The sequence below is a fragment of the Chenopodium album genome, chromosome 27, assembly GCF_948465745.1.
Source record: "Chenopodium album chromosome 27, dcCheAlbu1.1, whole genome shotgun sequence".
In the NCBI taxonomy this organism is placed as follows: domain Eukaryota; kingdom Viridiplantae; phylum Streptophyta; class Magnoliopsida; order Caryophyllales; family Amaranthaceae; genus Chenopodium; species Chenopodium album.
Genome location: NC_137860.1, coordinates 4,563,669 through 4,586,680, shown reverse-complemented (window position 1 = coordinate 4,586,680; position 23,012 = coordinate 4,563,669). Strand labels below are relative to the sequence as shown.

Here is a 23,012-nt window from a genome sequence, read left to right as displayed (position 1 = left end):
TCAACGCTAAATGAATTATTTAGTGTCTAGTTAAAGTGTCTTGTTGATTGTTGTGTGTGCTTGTAAACAGGTGCATTGAGGTAAGTGTGTGTTGATAGATGAAAGAATGTTAGTGTGTTTAATTATTCTTATGTACTCAGCTTTGCTGATTGTGTGTGTTGTGTGTATTTGGCCATGTCTTTATCTTGGTCCTATGATGACCCATTTTTAATGGAGAGTAGTGGGGACAAGTAGAGATACACTTTTCAGGTATTGAAGCATGTTCATGACGGGGCATGAGTGAAGAGAGAATCATGCTAGTTTCCATTAGATTACGATTTTTTTTATGCTTTGTTTATTTATGATACTTTTCATGTGGACTAACGCAAAGGTTTGGTTTTGGAACGGTTTTAATAAGGGCCTTTAATGGTTCCAAGTTGTAGTTGATTTTATTTGACTTTGTTTGTTGGTTTTAAACTTTACTTTCGTTTGGTTGACTTTTGACTTGACTTGTTTAAATGGTTTTGATTTAAGTCTTCCGCTGTGTGTCTTTGATAATTGCCTTAGCCGTTTTGACGGTGGCGGTACTGTCTTAGATATTCCTATAACGTATTTTAAAAGAGTAAAGTGGGTATTTAAAGGAAAGGAATTTCTAGGGTGTTACATGAACGGTTTACAAGTTCTTTAAAAACTTGTTGGCGGCTCCCTACTTTGCTTTGTCCCTAATCGTTGTCCCTAATCGTATGAGTGCCAAGCATATTCACACATGCTTTTACGTAGGCGCACTTCGAACGACGCCTACAGAAGGCTATTAGCTTAATTGGTAAAGCACTATGCTACCGCGCATATGATGTGGGTTCAACTCCTATTATACATAGCCTATAATGATCGATGTGTTTCGGTGATTGTGTATTTTGTTACAACTAGACTGTGGATGTCTTTATATATTGATAATTTCATTTTATTTTTTATCAAGAAATTGAACAGTACAAGAGCATCCACAATATATAATTACATACCTTGTAGCTTAGGGTCAATAGCCACATCATCTTTATCAAATTATACCAATTAAGCTTCAACCTCCACAATGGCAACTACAACATTTTGAAATTTTACTAGGTCCCACATGTTAGTTAACTTTAGCTTTTACTTCCTCCATTTCTTTATAGTTGCAACACTTTCCTAAAATTAAAAATTCATAATAGTTGCAACACACTATAAAAGGAAGGTTTTTATAGTGAAAATTTTACTATTACCTTTATTTTAAGTACATGGCCCACTTGATTATGCTCCTAACAACCTTTTAATCTCATTTTAAGTGTATTATATTATGTGAGGTCCACTTTTCTTAAATACCGTGATAAAGTGTGTGTTGCAACTATAAAGAAACGGATGAAGTACAAATTAATAAGTAAATACCATATTCAAGTAATTTTAACTTTTACAAATTTAATATCTCAATAAATATTTTAATGATATGTGTATTTAGGAGATAACAATGACATATGCTTTCTCATAATTGTAAAACCATATGGAGTGGGAATATAGCAGATTGTTATATACATCCGAGTGTACGGTGCACCCAATACTATTTTGTTCTTAATTCGATGAATGTTATTCATTTAATCATCAAATGAAGAGCAAAAACTAAGCTTGGCTTATGGTGGCATTCGCTTGTCAAATTATTCAAACAATGTTTTCTTTAATTTATTCTAACATATACAATGTTCCGTACGTAAATCACTAAAGATTGATACATACTTTTATGGAAAATTTGTCAAAAATAACACCATCTTTGAGCGGTCTTCCAGTAATAGCACCACCTTTTGATTATTCCAGAATAACACCACCTTTCACATTTATTTGCCAAAAATGAAACAAAAAACCGGTAACCTGTTTTACAGGTAACCCTAGGACATGAGTTCTAGTTTGATTGGTCAATTTATTTATTTTTATATTTAATTTTGAAAAAATGTAACACCCCAATAATTCTCCCTTTTCCAAACTACTTACTTTAAATAAAATAGTGGAGAACTATTGACATGTTACCGCCACGTGTTAAAACGTTAAGGCTTTATCAAAGTATCGCAGCGGAAAAACAAACTTAAGTATTTAAAATAACATAGTTTAGAAAACGAATAAGTCAAAGCTTACAAATTGGAACCATATAAGGCCCTTATTAAAACCAAACCAATATTCAAAATCCCAAAACAAAAACAAAATAGCAAAGCATAATTAAGTTCGACATAAAGAACGAATACACTCAATCACACCATTCCTTGACAATGCAATTGTCAAATCCCGAACTTCACATCATCAAGTTAACCTGTGCAATACTGCTCCCCAATAATACAAGTGTAATAATTGGATCATCACAGGGTCATTGAAAGGTGAAAGCCATGACCAAAAGAAAACACACATAAAAGCACGCAATCAGCAAAGCTGAGTACATACAAGCTACAACGTACCAAACCTAGTTTGCACAATTAATTAAAGTAAATAAACACACAATGTGAATTCAATAATCAAGACTCCACACTTAAACAATTCAATTGACTCAACATACTTACTAACTAATTCCAAACACTTGACTCTTTATATTTAATTTAATTAATTTAGTTTGGAGTAAGCAATAGACGAGGTTGTCCAATCCACCAAATCATTTTGGTCCCAATTGACCATTTGAAATAAAAGTTTAGCGCGATGCAAGAATGGGCGCGACTCCATTCTCACAAAGTTAGTCTAGGATCCCATCTAACTTTCATTATAAAATAAAATGTAAATACCAAAAGAGAAGAGGACATGTTGATCAAACAAGCCTCGAAAAGCCACGGGCTACCACCATGTACCCCAACCCATAATTGTCAATACTCTAGAAGTGCACGCTTTCCAGAGTTTTATTCCTCATCCATGTTTCACTTTACGTGATTACAATTTTAATTTATATCCGACTCATTCAAGTAGACCATAAACAACAATCATACATCAATTCACTTTTAATCTTATTTCGGACAATGGTGATCACATCACAAATTGACCTTTAATTCCATTAAAATTCCAAATTATCCAAAATTGTTAAACATAGTCAATCCACCTAGCCATTTCGGCTTAATCCACCTTTACTCAACATACTAACAAGTCATGATTGAGTAATAAATAAATAAATAATAACCTTGTGGAATAATTAATAAATCCATTCCACTTAAACCATTCAATTGCAATTCTTTAATAATCCAAATGTGGTTAACAAACCAATCCAATAAAAATATGCTTGTATCTTCTATACAAACAATCAATTCAATATAATTTGACATGCTTGCATCCATAATTCCATACAAACACAATCAATTCACCAAAACATGTCTCATAAACATAAGCACATGAATTAATTTAATGCATAACCAAACAATTTCCATACAAGTGTTCTCTAATCATGAAACTAAGTTCTTTCCTTTTTGGTACCTAAACATGATACTACTTACAACGAAGTAGACATGTACGTACCTCGTGTAAACAATCCTTTGCGCCACTTTTAATTACTTAAAAGTTTCCTAGAGAAAAATCACTTCCTAGAAAACAACCAATAATCACAAATTAATACTTACAAAAATTTCCAGTAATATAATCTAGATTAAAAGTCCTTAAAACTTCATTAAAAACATGTTTTTATAGTTGATTAATCATTATAAATATAATAGGAACAAAAGCCCCAAATTAATTGCTCATTAGAACCCTAAAATCCCAATTTGAATAAATTGAAACCCTAGGTTTATAATTCATAAAATTTGAAAATTATTATAACAATTATAAATCTGAAATTAATAATTTAAACTATTAATAACATGATTTTGATACTAAAAAATATAATCTTTATACTACAAAAACAAAACCCAAAACAAAAGTAATAATTTTGAAGCAAAATATAAGAAAACAAAGGAGGAAGAAGGGGGAAAAGTGGCTGCGGTGGCAGGCGCCGGCTGGGTGGTCGCCGGCGACCAGGTGGCGGCGGCAGGGAGGCCCGCCGGTGGTGGAAGCAGCAATGGTGTGAGTGAGGACTTCCTCACGTAGGAAAGGAGGAAAAAGAAAGAAAGAAAAGAAAGAAAAAAAAAAGAGAAAAAGAAAAAGGAAAGGAAAAGAAAAATAAAAATAAAAATAAAAGAAATAAAATAAAGGAGAAAGAAAATTAGACTAACCTTTTGTGTGGGGAAAATTTTGGGGATGTATGGGGTATTTATAGGAGAGACTGTGGTGTAGGGTTAGTTTTAAGATTGAGCCTCATAAAATTAATGGGCCAATTAGATAAATGAAATGGACTAGCTAGCTTTGTTTAATATGTATGGCATAAATTGTAGAAAGGACAATTAAAAATCCTTTTAGAACCAAAATCAATTATCAACCCAAAAATAATTTGGAACTTTAAAACTTAAATCCTGGAAAAACACACATAAATATTATAAATAAAATAAAAATTCATTTATAATATATTTATAAATACGGGGAATTACAAAAAACCTCAAAAAAAAAAAAATTAAACCTCTCTTCCCACTTTCCCAGCCCCTTTGCCCACCCCCTTTCATCGACATCCACTACCCCCACCAAGACCATCCACCCGAAACCACCCTCCCATCGAACCCCGTCCTAGTTTTCGACCCCTTTTCTGTCACCCCCTCCCCTTCCTTGGCCCTTTTCGGCACCCTCCTCCTCTTCACGACCCCTTTGCACCACCCTTTCCCCTTCCCTACCCCTTTCCGGCCCTTTTCCATCTTCCCTTTTTCGATTTCGGCCCCCTCCTTCCTTCCCTTTTCAATTTCGGTTTCTCTGCCTAATTTCCATAGGCTAGGGGAGTCGTTCAGGGGAGGGGAAGGCTGGGGAGGTCGATTGGCAGCGAGGGAAAAGGGCGGTGGCGAGGGTGGGGTTTGGGTAGGGAGAGGGTGGGGTTTGGGTAGGGAGAGGCTGGCAGGGGGGCTAGGTGGTGGGTTTTTATTTTAATTACTTAGGTTTTTAAAAAAAAAAAATAAATAAATAAATCGACTAATGACATTGTGACATGTGTCACAGGTTATCAACGTGTTTCGTTTCATTTTTGGCAAATACATGTGAAAGGTGGTGCAATTAATGGAAGACCGCCCAAAGGTGGTGTTATTTTTGGCAAATTTTTCTACTTTTATTGCTTGTTGATGAATTATTATTGCGAGTTTTAAATATATTATAGATGTTTATTAGATTTTACAAACAACATATGTATGGATAAACTAATTAATTACATGAAATCGCACACTATTAGGCAATTGCGCGGAACGTGACAATGACACAACCGCACAACAAGTATGTATAAATAAAAGAGATTATTTTTTGTACCTAATGTTATTTAACTTATTTTGACATGATCATGCATGTGTTTAAATTTTTTTGTTTTTTTTATTACTGTAAAAAAAAAAAAATTTACATGATAGTGACTGTACTGAGCGGCTGAGCCCGTTTAGGCGGACATTTTCAATGACTAGTTGTGGGATCGTGGAAGTAAACTCGATGTATTAAATGGTGATTGTTGATCGTTAGAGCACAATGTTGTAGAAGAAAATCGGATGTAGGATATGTACAGTCGTTCTTTGGTACATCGGTATTTAACGTCAAATATATTAGAAACAATGTACAGAAAAAAAAGTTAAAATAATAAGAACCGTAACAATAATAATAACTATCATAGCTAAGTCTTACCTTTGTTTACAATAAAACATTTCAAGAGAAAATTATTCAATAGCCAAACATTCCTAGCTCTAGACCACAAAACCCACAAAATCCTTCCAATATTATACGAGACAAAGTGAACTATAAAACTTGAACCAAATTGGCAATCTAGATCATATAAATATATAAAAACTCAAAACAGAGAAAAAAAACCCCTGATTTTAACAATGTAGCGTTAAATAGTCAACCACTAAGGAATTTTCAAAATAAACAAAGGGAAAAAAAATCCCAAAAATAAGCTAATTCAATGTGTGGTTACTACACGCACCCAGTGTAACATGCACCTGTTATAAAACACAGCCAAAAGAACATAAAACGCAGGCCTCAAAACAGGTAAAAAAGGCGGAAAAAATCAGTTTATAAGACAAAGAGCATCGCCTTATAACTGAAAGAACATGATAATATGCGTATTTTCCTTTAAACTAGGAAAATTAGTTATTAAAAAATGATCTTTATCCCTCTTACTCTAAAATTATTTTTTCCCAAAATAACTCAAGATATAGTTTTTTTTTTTTTTTTTTGATAATTTCAAATTTCTTGCTTCAAAAAAAAAAAATTCAAATTTCAAATTTGATTTCCGATAAAGACTATAGTAAACCCGGTCCACATTAATATTAATGTGCACAGAGTTAATATCATGTGACTTTTACCAATCTCTATCTATCACACGTCTTTTTTGGGGAAGCTTTTATCACACGCCTCTTTCTCTCTCTTCCTTTTGATTTTCTCTTTCTTTTTTCTTCTTTTTTTCTCTCTCCTCCTTTGAGGTTCTCTGTACTACGTTCCAACTTTGGTGAATATTATAGTTAGAAGTTCATCAAAATTAACAATGGTGGTGTGAACTAGAGGTGGAATTTCATCAAAATGGAGTAAGCGAACAGGTATATGATCATATCAAACTAAATGAAAAGTGAATATCAAACTAAATGTGATTATAATAAATAAAAAGTGATTATATTAAACTAAATGTGAATATAAAAATAAGAAGTGATTATATCAAACTAAATGTGATTATTATAAATAAAAAGTGATTATATCATATCAAACTAATTATGTTGTAAAACTGATTGTACCGATACGAAGCTGATTATGTAAAATAAAAACTGATTATAACAAATAAAAACTAATTATAACAAATATTTGCATGAGCTTGTATTATAGGTTGATTTTCCTTCTCAACCTAATCTACAAGTACTCCATTCTTCTTGTTGATTTCCAAATTCAATTGGCTGATTATTTAAATTCTCTACATTACATTAATAACAATAATCAACAAATCTTGTATAATTTGAACGAATTATAACAAGTATATGGATGTTTACCTTCCTAATTGCTTTCGATTGCATGCATAGACTTCGTTCAAATCGAAATTATATAGTGATTGTAGTTGTTAGTCTTCGATCTAAGTCTTCGATCTATAGCTTCATATATATATATATATATATATATATATATATATATATATATATATATATATATATATATATATATATATATATATATATATATATATATATATATATATATATATATATATATATATACTGATTTAGATCCTTTGATCTTGTTTTGACATGAGACATGATTTTTGTGAAAAAAATATTGAGAGAAGAGAGAAAAATCCCCAAATTACTTGAGATGAGAGAGAAATTATCCCTAAAATTGATTGAGAGCATTTTTAGAGGGAGAAGGAAGAACAACAACCATGCATGATTTTCAGTAAAAATGAATTTCCTTTTTTTTGGCTCACTGATGGAGTGATGGGCTTTGGTCCACATAAAGTTAATGTGGACCGGGTCCATGCAAGACATACTATCCAAAATTTTACTATCCAAAATACTACAGCACATTTCATTCCCTTTCATTGTCATTAAATGTTCATTGCTTATAATGAAAAATAGTGTATGGCCCAGGCGTTGCACCGGGTTGAACTTTGTGATTATATGTATTTTATATTTTATGTCAATGTTCTTTAAATTAATTCCTTAGGCCATACTAGTTAAATTTAAATAGGTTAATCAAATAATGTTATTATACTTTATTCATGCTATTTATTAATATTATGGATATTCTTTGGATCCAAAAATCAATCATCAAAATATGATGTCAAAAAAAATATCGTCGTCAATCAGGGGCGGAGCTAGGCGGATACAAGGGGGGACATTAACAAAAAAAACTACATCATATATATAATTTTGTGCAATAACATTAACAATTATTCAATTGGTGCAGTGGTTGTCTAGATTACATAGATCTTCCCGTAACAATTAGTGAAAGTTCAATCCCGGATCTCAATAGAATAGTGAGGGTGAAATTGAGAGAGATGAAGAAAAAAAAAGGAGGGAAATAAGTTGGGTTACGGAAAGTTTACTGAAATTTTCAAAAAGGTGTGAATCTAAATACTTTTTTAATTTTAGGGGACGTAATATATAAAAAATAAAAAAAATTAACAGGTGGTTACTTCAAAAAAAGGTATGTTTTGTAGGTGATAAATAAAAATCTATATATTACACTTTAGTATTTAAAAACACAAACCATCATCCTCATAATGCCACATGTAAGTTACATTTTTCACCAATGCCACATGTCATCTTTTTTAACCTTTCTCATATTAAAAAAAAATACACTAGCTTTAATTCAATACATGAATAAATGTTTGATTCACTTTCCCCCAACCTAATTTCTTCTACAATTACATTCAATTTTTAAAACGCACGGGCCAGAAGGCTAGTTTTCCTTAACACAGCAACAATCTAATATATATAAATAAAGAGGGCATTTTTGGAGAGCATTCGGCGCGCCACATAAGCAAAGAAATATTTTTGACCAATTAAAAATTAGAATTCAGAATTCTATTTTATTTTAGAATTAAAAAATTCACTTGCCACCTAAATAAAAGCGACGAATGAGATTTAAGAAATTTGCCACTTAGGTAAAAACAACGAATAATGATTTATGAGGATTTAATTTATTTAAAAAACTAAAATTTATCTCTTAAAAAAATCATCTTAAGATAATCTTTATAGTGTTTATGATAAGAAATAAAAATTATTATTTAAGTGTAATTAAATTAAAATTTGTGAATATTGTGATCCCTACCACTATAAATTGACGCATTCTACGACACACATAAAATCTCATATCAATACAAAACCAAATCAAGCGAATTTTCTGTCCGTTTTAGGTCAAAGAGGGCATTTTTGGAGAGCATTCGGCGCGCCACATAAGCAAAGGTATATTTTTGACCAATTAAAAATTAGAATTCTATTTTATTTTAGAATTAAAAAATTCACTTGCCACCTAAATAAAAGCGACAAATGAGATTTAAGAAATTTGCCACTTAGGTAAAAACAACGAATAATGATTTATGAGGATTTAATTTATTTAAAAAACTAAAATTTATCTCTTAAAAAATTATCTTAAGATAATCTTTATAGTGTTTATGATAAGAAATAAAAATTATTATTTAAGTGTAATTAAATTAAAATTTGTGAATATTGTGATCCCTACCACTATAAATTGACGCATTCTACGACACATTTAAAATCTCATATCAATACAAAACCAAATCAAGCGAATTTTCTGTCCGTTTTAGGTCATCAATGGTTGTGTAATTCTTAATTAGTTTAATTTTTTAAATTCCATGTGTTAAATGTATATATTTGTGATTATTGCATGCTTACATTGTGTTTATTTGGAAAACTTAATGATTATATGTTTATGTTTTGTTTATTGAATTTTGTTTTTACATGTAGATCTAATTAAATCAGAGAATTAAATTCAATTAAAAATGTTTAGAAAATCAAAGTAAGAAGAGGTATTATATCTTTATAAATCTTTTACATTTTTTAAATTTTTCATAGACCTTTTTAGTTTTTATTAATTAATTTTATGATTAAAACAATTTTTTGTGATTTTGGTAGCATAATCAAGCCTTCAAATTAACTTAATTTTAATTTTTAATTACATTACGCCCATGCCTCAATTAAAGCCAACTTTATACAATTTCGTCCAAAATAAATTGAAAAAAAAGTTTAGGCCATTAGATATATTTCAATCATTACAAATAAGAAGCAATATCGCACACATTGTTAGTGACAACAAAATAATGATTTAATTTTTTAAAATATTATTGTTCGGGCGATTGAGGATGATGATAAAATTCAATGTATAGATCTATATTTGATTTTGTACAATTAAAGTTTTTAGATCAATTTCACAACAATTTTTCACTTCCTGGTAGATATATATATTGATTTATTTTATAAGACTATAAAGATTAATTTTATATGAATTTTATTTTTGCTAACATGTTTTATTTATCCATTTTGATTATATGGAAGAGATATGGGTGTGAACGAAGATAGTGATTGTATTAAAATAGAAGATAAGTAGTATACATGATTTTATTATTTTTTAATATTTTTATCTTTTAAAAAACAACGAATAATGATTTAGGATTTTTATTATTTAAAAATAAAAAAAAATATCTTTTCATATTAAAGATTTTATCCCAATATGTAATAGATAAAATATCACATTTACCAAAAAAATTTTGAAATATATCATATTTACAATTATTCATATTTTTAAATTCAGTAGTCATATACCACAATAAAATACAAAACAACAATAAAAAAAAAAAAGTCGAATTATAAATTACATTAAAAAAAAAAAACTTTTGTAATAGGCAATAACACTTTAATTAAAATATTATGTGTTTTTTGTCTGAAATTATTAGATAGTAAAATAAATCAAATAACTAAAAAAAATTCGAAAATATATTTTTTGAGATCTATATATAAAAAAAAACCGTGCATCGCACGGGCTTTCATCTAGTAATAATAATAATTGAAAGTAGAATCAATGTTGCCCTACCCCTACAAATAGGATGTTCTCAAATTGAAATTAAGGGCCCCTTCTTGAGTCTTATAGTCGAGAACCTCATTGGCCCCTAAGCCTTTTTCGAAATCAAGATTACAAGCTCCACATGTAGCATGTTACAAACTTGGTTAGTTGGACTGCATAGTGGCCCACTCCTCCTGATGCAGCTGTGATCAATATGTTTGCAACCTTGAAGTTGGATGAGAGCTTGGCAATCAGTAAGGGCAGCAACAGGTAGGCTGCACCTTTGGTAATCAGTAATAGCAAGTGACTCAGATTCTCCTTTCCCACATCGCAATATAAATCAGTCACACTTTGGTTTTATCCACAGAATAGCAAGTGACTGAGATTGGCCATGCCCTTCACTCACAGAGAGTTAAGAAAAAAGTATTCCGATTGAAAGGGTGAGAATGGGAAAGCAAGCAACTTACAAAGTTACACCATAGCTAAGAAAAGCCACGGCCTTGTTACCAAATTTTAACCTTGTTACAGCAGATCCAGACTGAACTACCTCCCCAACATCAGGTCATCAGTTCCTACCAACATGAAAAACGATCTTAAGATAAAAGAAGGATCATGCAAGATATAGTCATCCTCTAAGCAAAGAACTGTCTGTTAAAATAAAAATCACTATAAGAAATGCAAATTTCTTTTTGAAGTTTATGGATCAGCAGGAGGGGAGATTAAGGTATACCCCCGCAGTAGATGAGGGCTGAATGGACCCAAACTCTTGCAGGTGCAGTGCCATCACCCACCCCTAAACTTCATGCTCAACAAGAAAAGCTTAAGTGTAATCTAAATTCACATGTTCACAAACTTGGCAGAGCACAAAAGATGATGATTAAGCTGCTCATGTGAAGAGTGTAAGAAACTACAACACTATTATATTGCCAGTATGAGTGTATAGACATACCAGGGATTGTGAGGAACTTGCGAGGTAAGGGCTGAAGTATACCGTTCTGTATCTTCCAATCAATCACATTCCGAGTTGCTGCCTCAAATCTTTGGGTCAGGAACAACCACCTCGACATGCTGCAGCACAGACAAACCTAATGAGAATACCTCAAGATAATATTTCTGATCAAGAATTTTATGTACTTAATAAATGCACCAAAGATTTAAATGCTTAACATGTACCAACAATTTAGTGTTTGAAAGTAAATAACATTACAATCTCCTTTACCTGATGCAACCGCATTGTAAAGGCTAAAAACATGACATACGTCCATACACTCACCAAAATAAGAGAAAATTTAAATACAAATAAAATCACTATAGGAAAATGTGTATATATATAAGAATTTTGTGGCATCCCCTACTCTATTAGACGAACACTAATGTAGGACAAATGCAAGGTGACTGATTATTATTCTCTATTCCTATAAAACAATGGAAGTTATCAAGACTTTTTTTTTTAAAAAAAAAAAAAAAAAAAAAAAAAAAAAAAACACTATTTTACTCTAGTAGCGAATGATTAGATCCACTGTTCATCGAATGCTGATCAATGACATAACTATCAAGAATTGTCAGGCCTCCCGACAAACGCTAATAAGAATGAGTGAGCGTCTCTAAACAATTTCCTACCAATTTTATTCCCATGACTTAATGTCTCACACAATAAATTATTGTGAAACAGCCTTACCCAAGACATAATCATTCCACTTAATAGAATTCATGAACTTTGAACAATGGATGTCTTCGCCCTTGCCTAAGTTTTACAAGCTACACCTGAAAGCCACATGCCCACACCCTACCAAGCAACAAACCGTCAAAGGGCAAAGAAATTTAGAAGCACAAGCATCTAAGCCACAAAATACAAAAGAAATGAGTACAATAGATTGGCCATATAATAGAACAAAATGTTATACAAGGGTAAACACCCCTCACTCTCCCTGCAGCAGGACCAAGAGGAAGGGATGAGATCAGGTACAGAAACAATCTAGCAGAGCCACCAGTTCAGCAAACTATGAGTTAAGATAGTTGAAAGGAGGCCACATTTTAAATGCAGCTGAATATGCAAGAGCTCAGATACTCACAGTACCCACCAGATAATATTAGTTAAATATATGCATTGCATTCTTGACTGATTCTCTTCTGACTTGAAGCCTTTTCTGGTGGTAAGACCTACTTACCACCAGGTGCAAGCATACTGATAAAGCTTGTCACATTCAAAAATCTTAGCGGCTTAACGCTGCTTTTTTACACGAACCCATTACTTTTCAAGCATAAGCACCCAGCAACTATCCTGATTTTCTAAGACAAAAGAGTCCGCAAGATGTATTTTGCATATGACAATTTCCTAGGACAGAAGAGTCCAAACTGCTACACAATAATGTATTTTGCATATGACAAATTTCCCATTGAAAACTACTCCAAATTATATGAACAATAGTGCAAGAGTCTTATAAGCTATGGAGTAGATTCTAACATTTAACAATCAATACCCTAACCATGCATAATAAATCACAATTAGTCTCTCACAACAAATTTACGATGACAATGTAGGGAAAATGGGCAAGTTATTAAGTATCAACTATACGTCAAATAAAAAAAATAAAAAATAAAAGAAAAACGATACAAAGTTGTGTTCTAGTATAATTTAATAAGGGCTTTAACAAGCCATAGACGATGAGACGAACACTAGATTCCGCAAGCTTAGTGTTTCCAATGATGTGGAAAATTCAAAAGACCTTAAGTAATATGGACTTATAGAAAGCCCGATGCTAAAATCATAAGCACCTACTGAAATATTTAACATCATAATTCAAACAAACACAAGGATACAAGCATATACTACCAGTTGCAAATAGTCAGCAGAGAAAGAGCAAAACTATATGGGTGTAAGAGTTCAATTAGGAATAAAATAAGGCAAAGGAGCAGAGCATTCAGTTAGCAGTAAATCATAAAGAGAAGGAAAAGAGCATTTAGTGAGATTTAATAGAGCCCAAAAAGGCACATACTTTGATATATTTCATAACCAATTCACCAAGTTGCTATTCAGAGCATCCAATTTCGTAATCAATATAGAATCGGATCATGTAGCATTATAACCTGCCTAAAGTCCTAAAGTAGTATCTAAATATTGGATCATTGCCTAACCCATGTTCCAAAATTTAGGTTGCAAGTTATCAATGAATGAGATTAACACAATTTTAAGGAATTTATAAAGTCGACACATGGGGCAAGTAGTTTCCATATGAAGACATAAAGAATAAATAACAGCTACATGTTGAGGTCACCAATTAACCCATTGAACTCAAGATTGATGTGGAGCGAATTGTCAAGGTAAATTCCCCTCAAAATCTAGCCTTTTAGCCTGCTTACAATAATTTCAAGTTCTTCAAAGGGAAGTCAAAAAAACACTATGATTCAAATATCCAATGAGTTTTTGCAACAAAACCCATTATATAATAAATCAACAAGTTCCTAAACCTTAAAGCAGTGATAATTAACCAGTACATCATGATGAAGAAAGAAAATACCCAATAAGATGAAAATTAAAAATCCATTGCCAAAACATTCTATACGAAGTCACAACTGTCATACATTGAAAACATTGTTTACCTCTGATAACGACTCATTTACAACACCGCTCTTTTTCCTCTTTTTAAAGAAGCAAGATCACCATCAGCCTCAGAGAGATTTGCCTGCCACAGATTAATTGTAGAGTCCCAGGAACCAGAACACACCTAAGTTCACAGCACAAAGCAAAAATAAGCATCGATGTCATTCACAAACCTGTCACTAGTTTGTGTACATCAAAGACAGAAATACCAATATTTCCAGATTGCTGCGATGAGACACATTCAACAGCTGCACTATGCCCTCGTTAAACTTTAGATGCAGTAATGGTTACAGGATTATTTGTGGCATTTTCTGCATCAAAATTTTTAGGAAAACAAATAATAATTAACAAGAAATATTTTTCTTTCTAAGTTTCTACGAATTCTTAGTTTACAAATATAATAAAATAAACTTGTTTTTTAACAAAAAATTTTTTAAAAAAACATAGAGCAGCACAGTCTAAATTAACTGACAAAGCCTGATCGATCGATCCTTCAAAGCAGTAGTCACACGGATGTTATTACCATAATCAGAACCTGAGAATAGCACACTGATGATTACTAGATGTCTCAAAGATAACGAGACTACATACATAGAAATTCATCGACCAGTAAGTTGTTTTTTTACAGCCCCAAAAGCACATATTGATCTAGTATTACGACATAAACCTTTATATAATTACTTTAACATAGTCATATGACCCCCCCCCCCCCAAAAAAAAAAAAAAAAAAAAAAAAAAAAACCAATGTTAATCAGATTAATCACACCATGTACCAAAGGTTCACGAGTAAAAGGAAAAACTTTCAGTCACTTACCCTTTCCATTGATAATACAAAGAGAAGTTAGGGCACCAGTATGTCCTTGTAACTTATGAGTAAATGTCTCAGCACCCATCCACATCCTGAAAAAACAAAAACATCAACAATCAATTTTAAATAAAAAAAAATGCATGGGAAAAAAATTAGAAATTAAATCACATGTCTCAGCCCATATCCTGAAAAAACAAAAACATCCACAATCAATTTTAAATAAAAAAAAATGCATGTGGGAAAAAAAATTAGAAATTTAAACAACATGTGCTTCCAACAATAGTACCTTCCAAGACCATTGTAACTTCGGCCTGCCTCAGAAAAAAATAAATAAATGAACAAAAAAATCAGGAATTAAATTACAATAATCAAGGAACTCATACAATACTTTTTGTTAGATTACAAAATGACACGGTGAAAACTGATTAATATTGCAGAGTGTAACTGGTCATAAGCAGTTTAAAACACAAGCATAGCTAGCATGACAAGAGAAAGGAAAAAGAAAAAAAAGCAACCTTTTCTTTGTTTTGGACTGTCTATATGATACATTCTCTCTAACTGTAGCCAAGATGCCACCAAAATTTAAACAGCATATATGAAATCTAGTAAAAGGGCACCAAAAAGTAAGCTTTACCTACAATCAAGATTCTCTATCACTAGAAATATGACCTCTATAAATTTGATGAAATATTAATGGAAATGTCCTGATATTAAGAGTGCATATTAGATTATCCAAATAAAAGAGTGTGTATTAATTGCAGAATGTCACTACACTAATTAGGCCCTGTTCTTTTGAGTTTCTACACTGCATTTTGGTCGTAGTAGATATAGTGGCATTATTCGTTAAGACAATTGACTTCATCATGTAAGAGAAGTAGCATGTGTTTTGCTGTGAAATACTATGCATTATAAGCCTTGAATAATTCTTTGTCTTGCAGGCATAAAGGTGGACTTTTGAAAGCATTGCATTTTGTATACATCTCTACTATAAGTTGCTTCCATCTAAAGCAATGGAAGCAACTTTATGCATATGGCACAGCCTCGAAATGTCTTAATAAAGAACGTAAGTAATCTTGGCTTTTATTCGTTCATAAACTCCCTTATGGACTCTCCATATTGAGTCTTAGACCTTAATAATAAGCAATATTCAATTTCAGATATTGTAACTACCATGTTCGTTAGAAACTTCATTGGTATAGTTTGTGCTCGCTCACTACATTATCAGTTCTACTCCTAGTTAGTCTCTGTGTGCTTTGATATTCTTATAAATTTCATTGCTATTGTAGCAGCAATATATCGTATCATGTTGTAATCTTTCACACTAGGTACTTCTTCATTTGCAATACATGCTGTGGAAGACACCTTTCCCTAACTTGATTCTGTATATATTTGCTCTTTCATCCTAAATTGCTTGATAACAAGTTAGGTCAAATTTGAATTTACTTTCTTCTGTTTTTCATTTGTTCTTTCTTTTGTTTTGCAGCATAGCATTGTTTGCGGGAGTTGAGAATTGTTGGAATACATATCCGTCAAACAGATATTCTTCTGCTGTACTTCTTTGCATCCACCTGATAATACTGTAGGGGCTCTGGAATGCCTCACCAGATTACCCTTATGTGGATGACAAATCATCAGCCAAACAGAAGAAAAGATAAACACGTCATTTTTTCTTACAACAACAGCTAAATTTGTACTTTCTGAAATAGCTACAATTGTAAGATCTTCATCAATGCGGAAAAGACTTTAGCAGAGATGAAGATTTGATATATTAGTTGTTTGATATAGCAAAGAAGTTTTGTTACAGTAGTTCTTAAAATAGCAGAGTTGTAGTTTTTACACTAGTTCTTTTAGGGATTCGTACTTAAATGCAGAAATAACCAAGGACAATCCCTAACTTGTAGTCACTATACGAGCATGTTTAGCCCTAAGTTTTAAGACTATTATAATGACATTATTCAGACTTTAGAAGGCAGCTCGAAAATTAAGAAGAAATGCTTCTTCTATTGAAATTTTACACCAGCTTACAGAAATGCTCTGCCTTTGTCTTGGCTTGCGAGATTGATATTTTCTCTTGCGCTACAGATTGTCATGATTCAAGTCTTATTGTTATGTTGCAGCTTATAAGATTGCATGCTTACATCCCATGTAAATGCAACCTCTAAAACTTTATTCTCTATCTCTTTCTTTCCCCAATTTCCTTTTTCTTTTCTTACAACATACATAAAGATCACATTGAGAACGCAAAAGGGCTTTAGGGCCTATTCTCCCCAACATACATAAGTCGGTTCAGTTTAGTTCCTAATTTTCTTCTCTCATAAACAATTTATTTTAGCTCAATTCAGTTTAGGTTTGTTTAGTTCAGCTCCGCTCCAATAAATTCAGTCAACTCAACTCAAATAAGTTCAATACAATTAAGTTGTTTTTAGCTGGGGAGAACAGGCCTTTAGTCTTCTTTCAGAGATGAGTGCAGTGAAGATGGCCAAGGGAATACCACTTAGCCCTATTCTTTCGACCTTATTTTCAATTTAATTAAACTGTCCAAGTCTATTTTTTACACTACACTTCAATTTAGTTCAATTCAGCTTAGCTCAAAAGAACAATACCTTGCCAAAGATGTACAATACCTGTTGTAAACAATGACTTGGGACCTCGGAGTATATGCTCCAGAGTGGCAGAAGTGACGGAAAAGATAATAAATTCTCTTAAGCCTAATCAAACAACTTTACCAGCTTTATTAGTTAACTACCACAATGATACAACTTCTCTAAAGTGTGTGCAGCGTGCTATTAACAACATAGTGTGTCTTTTTTCCCTAGGTAAACTAAGATATTACAGCATATAAGACAATCATATTGTCTCTTCACTAAACTAGACTACATACATAAAAACATATGTGCTGATGAGAATCGACCACCTATACCCATGATATGTAAAAGAGATTATACCAAGGGTTGACAGAAGAATTATTCAGACGGCTCCAAGAATTGAAAATTTTATACCAAAACTGTCAAGCAAGTCAAATCACCACTTCCTCCAACATGAAACATAAGGCTTATATAAGCATGAAATTAGATTAAAAGGAAAAAGAAATCACCAACCATATATTTCACAATGCAATTATGCTATACAGAATAAACTTCTAATTAATTTTTCTAGTGTAAATTACAAGCACAGTAAAGTTTCAGTTAATGGGGTGTCCAATATCGAGTAAGTGAACGAAGTCTAAAAATACGATCAAGAAAGAAAATAAGGACAAGCAAAGCTAGAAACTACTGTGAGGATGCAAAGGATCATGCTTATTAAATTATAAAGATATAACAAACATTAAGATACTCCTAACGCTAAAGGATAGATGGAAAATGTGTACACAACTGCATTGATTATACAAGTAGATATGATGTACATGAGAAGCCTTATTAGTATTAGCAATATGATGTTGTAAAGTTAAGCATGTAAAAGGCATAAAACCCAAAAAAGACAAACACATATCACACAACAAAAGGAAAATAATACACGCATGACAGATCATTAATTAGCATTTAGCAAGAAGTGAAAGGCTAAGTTTGTATTCTAATTAGGTGGTTCGATTATGATTGCTTAAGTCCTTTGTCCAAAAACTAAGCGAGCGTAATTTCATGATTAGAGAAAAGAAGCATCCTTAACTGTGAAGGGTGATAGACTTGCTTGAAAATTTGGCTAAAGTTTAAATGGAGCCGAACTGAATAAAGTAACACATGGGAACACTAACCTTAGAATATCGGCACTTGCAACTGTTCTTCATCACTTAACCAATGACTGATTAGAGGCATCTTTACTCCTTATACATATCTCCATCTTGAGTTTGCCACAACTGTGGTAGAAGTAACCTGGGATCAGAACATAATCCACAGAAGGAGGATCATTGAATTTTCCTGTAATACAATGTGTAGAAGATTGAAACTTGAGAGAAGTGCCGCCTCCACTTAATACAAGATCATAAGCAAATCTTCCAGTTGAGAGGCTTGGATCAATACATCTAACTGCTATTGCGTTTCCATGGCTCAAGATAAACAATATGCCATCTGTCTCATCCTGAAGAACAAGAATATTTTCATCCATACCCAAAGAAACAGAGAAAGAAGAGTTGTAACGAAACCGAATCACAACATCTACATGCTCTTTACACACATGGGTTAAAAGCCTCCTAGGTGAACCCCGAAAGTGGCAGTCAGGGAAAGGGCATGAGCATGGTGCATAGATGCACTTCTCTTTGTGCTCGTGTTTTTTACAATAACTGATAGTTTCTTTGCAACCATACCTTAAGTAACAGCATGATACTTGAACTGATTCAATAACTTTCTCAATGGCTCGACAACGATTATTTCCAATTCTCCCACAGCATGAGGGGCATTTGTTACCGAGGCTGATGCAGCATGAAGAGCATGCTACGTGGCCATTGTCACACTACACAAGCATACAGCAATATTGTCAAGTCTAAAGAACATATCAAATAGTATTTAGTACTAACTCCACTGCAGAAGTTGAAGAAGGATAATAATGTTCTATATGCATTTGCCAAGGATCCAAAATGTTGTCTACACCAGCTTCCCATCATAAGGAGTATAAGTGACTACTACAGTTATCTTCAGTGCAAATCAGCATAAGACTTGGGTAAGGATTCAAACATCTAACATGGGACAATTTTGACTAAAAGAGAGCAAGTAAATGAGTTTCTATAATTAGCCATGGACATGGCAACATCTCAATCTAAAAATAAAAAAAAAGGATAGATCTGTAAGAGTAACTGTATTATATATGAAGGAGAAGAACACGTAAGGCCATTTTGAAATGATCAATAAAGATTGAGTGATAAAATGTGATTCTATCTGCCTTTGACTTTTTGTCCACTCCCCTGTCAACTCTACTTTCACCCTTTTTCCTTAGTAATCTCCTCTCCATCAAGCCATAAGATATATAATTACTGCCATGGTGCCAGAAGTATTGTCTCACTCTAGAATTGATAATAAAGATTCATAAAACCTCAAATCTGAAATAATGCATCTTTGATGAGATAGTATACTCAAAAGGGTAAACTCAGAAGAAATTTCCAAATTAAGCAATAAAGTTGGATTTGGTTCTAAAACAGCCATATCTTAGATAACTTTCTCCATGTAAACATGTCTACATACAGGTATGCAAGGAAAATTGAACAGTTTGAAGTAACACCGGAACAATATATTGCAAATCACAAACCATTGCTTTTGCACCCTAGAAGGAAAATAAAATATATTATAAAATTTCAAGTTCAAGATGTATCCTACAAAAAGCACTGCATTGTTGGTCAAACCAGTGATGACTGACCCAACCAAAAGCCTAACTTTCAAAAATTGATACAACATAGTATTAATTCAAACTAACCTACAAGAGAATGGAAAATTGTCTTCAACCCAAGGATCAAAAGCTCCTATAGGGCTTCACTAAAGTAGTATACTCCAAAACTCTTAAGTATGATACTCAAGCTTCCTCTTAAATCACAATACACACCAAGGTTTTGCATCATCATTAGAAGTAAAAAGTCCAAAACAAAAGAGAGACACGGTCCAACATCATCTTAATACAATCCCATAACATGTCTTCATCTTTTACAACGTTCAAGTTCGCTATGAAATATATCCAACAATATCAACTTTTTCATGACCAAGAAGGATGCATGCCCTATAATCAAGAAACCCTAGTCCATCATCTCTGCTATTCTTCAAACCATGAAGCTCATCACTTACAACCTACAAGTCCTCTCGCACTTAAAAAGTCACAGGACAAACTTGTCCACCATGAACAAGGAAAAGAAACATAACTAAATTCCACCATAGAGTATTAAGCAAATCCCACACAAATCTTTTGCATAATGTACTTTCTATGTTATAAAATTCCATTATACAACCAATTGTTCCTAGCTCTAGAAGACATCGAGGCCTTTTTGTAATTTTTTTTCTTTTTCATTTCAATAAAATAGCTCTCTAAAGAGAGAAAAAGACCTTAAGAAGCTCTTTACCACTTAATCCAAACCCATATGAGGCATCCCCACAAAGCACAAAGCACAAACCATGGTAACCATATGTCCAATTGTCCAAAGTACCCATATAGCGACTCAAATTACCTAAAAATCTATTTGATTTGTACCTCCATTTAAGAAATAAAACAATTCTACATTATTCCTACATTTCCAATCTACAAAATGAAATACTATTTCACCAAAACAAAACATTATTGTTCCTTCTATATTCAGAATTTCAGATCAAATAAATAACAAACCACAACTTCACAATTAAAAGCAATTCCCTTGTATTCATCCATTCCTAGCAACCATAAACACCAACAAAAACAAACTTGGAAATAATAATTCCTCAACAAAATCAAAATTAACCCAAAATTAAATAGAAAGATCAAAAGTTTATAATGAAGTACCTGAAAGACAGGGATAGTTAAGGGGTGAAAGCAAATGGAGCAATCCAAGACATCCGGGTCGGATAATATCACCGACATGGGTTCAACCAAATCAGTGGGTCCCATTTTAGGATCATCTTCATCATCGTTGTCAATTAATACTTTTTGTTGTTGATGATGATCATCATCATCTATATTTGAGGGAGCAGTTGAAGTTCTTCGTCTTTTAGGGCTACGAACGCAGAATTCTTCGTCATCTTCTTCATCATCATCTCTGAAAATTGAGAATTTCGCCATTTTAATTATTTTGTTTGTTAATTTGAATTGAAAACTGTTAATCAATCCCAAAAATGAGAAGAGTTGCGTAGGAAAATGGGAGTTGGAGGTAGTGGTGGGCATGGGCCGTGCCGGGCCTGCCGTGGGCCGTGCCTAGGCGGGCCATGAACAGTGTCGTGCCGGGCCGTGCCGGCCCACGGTGGAGGCGGGCCGTGCCGTGTCGTGCCGGCCTTCAAGCTTCCCCTGTCCACGGCACGGCACGGCCCACCGTGCCGGTCGTGCCGTGCCGGGCCGCCCGTCGTGCCGGCCATCGTGCCGGCCCACGGCTTACCCTTTTTTCTTTTTTTTTTTTAAAAAAAAAATTAAAAAAAACTTTAAAAAAACTTGAATTTTTTTTATGAAAGAAAAAATTGAATTGAATAATTATACAATTTAATATTTGAATTTAATAATTATTAAATTTTTTATGGAGTTAAGTTATATTAAATATTGTTTAAATTATATTAATATTTATTGTTCATTCATAATTTACTATATATCATATTATTCATATAACTATATAAGTATTAGACAAAAATTAAATAACAATATAACATATTCCATAAAATTAAAAGTTGAAAAAATTCATTCATAAAAATTTATTAAGTAAAAGATAATATGAAGTACAAGTGTACAACTAACAATAATTGATGAATAACTTATTTTGTTATTTTATTATACGGCTAATGTTAATAGAGTACATAGCCAACATAGGATATACTAACATTTTCACTAATTAATAGAGTACATAGGAAATACTAGAATTTTCGCTAATTAATATTAATTCTCGAGTTGTTGGTAATCTTCAATCAAGGTCTTCATTATCTTCTTCGTCTTCATCTTCGGCTTCATGTTCACTAGCTAATGCAGAGGAGCTAGTTGAACCAGAACGATCGGAACCATCGATGTTGTCGTTGGCCGTAAAAGTACGATCTTAGATGCGTTCTTGGGCATCCATCCAATCCTTCAAGCAAACACACATTTCTAGTGTTTCGGGCTTCAAACTTGTTCTTCTATCGTCTAGAACCCTTCCCGAAGCACTAAAAGCTCGTTCCGAGGCAACGGAGGAGGCTTGGATGCTGAAAATATCACGTGCCATTGCCGCCAAAATTGGATGCTTTGTGCTTTGGGATTTCCACCAATCTAGGATGTCCATCCCCAACCTCGAATCTTCGTCCAAGCCTTTCATGAAGTCGTAGTTTAAGTACATTTGCAACTCCGAAACATCGCTTTGTGTTCGCCTTGATGATGATCCACTACCTGAAAACTTAGATAACATGTTAGCAGCTT

At 32.8% G+C, this 23,012-nt stretch overlaps 1 protein-coding gene across 4 annotated transcripts; it reads right to left on the bottom strand.

The window, feature by feature from the left end:
• Positions 1-10,160: 10,160 nt before the first annotated feature.
• Positions 10,161-21,734, bottom strand: LOC145620249 (E3 ubiquitin-protein ligase SINA-like 10). 4 transcript variants are annotated; one of them, XR_014108188.1, is made up of 7 exons: positions 21,429-21,734; positions 18,733-19,427; positions 14,991-15,076; positions 14,386-14,711; positions 14,176-14,300; positions 11,525-11,643; positions 10,161-11,147 (listed from the first exon to the last, which is right to left on the bottom strand). XR_014108188.1 is itself a non-coding variant. In XM_081674885.1 (2 exons), exons 1-2 carry the CDS (start codon positions 21,702-21,704, stop codon positions 18,765-18,767), a joined length of 939 nt encoding a protein of 312 aa, XP_081531011.1. In that variant the 5' UTR covers positions 21,705-21,734; the 3' UTR covers positions 16,161-18,764. The 4 variants fall into 4 exon arrangements, 1 of the variants encoding a protein (XP_081531011.1); XR_014108189.1 differs by having other exon boundaries at positions 14,386-14,487; XR_014108190.1 differs by lacking the exons at positions 10,161-11,147; positions 11,525-11,643 and adding an exon at positions 12,351-12,361.
• Positions 21,735-23,012: the final 1,278 nt, after the last annotated feature.

Coding starts and splice junctions, on each gene's coding strand:
- LOC145620249 (XM_081674885.1), bottom strand. CDS start 21,704: ATGGCGAAATTCTCAATTTTCAGAGATGATGATGAAGAAGATGACGAA. Junction 19,428..21,428: donor TAACTATCCCTGTCTTTCAG/GTACTTCATTAT, acceptor ATGCTTGTGTAG/TGTGACAATGGCCACGTAGC.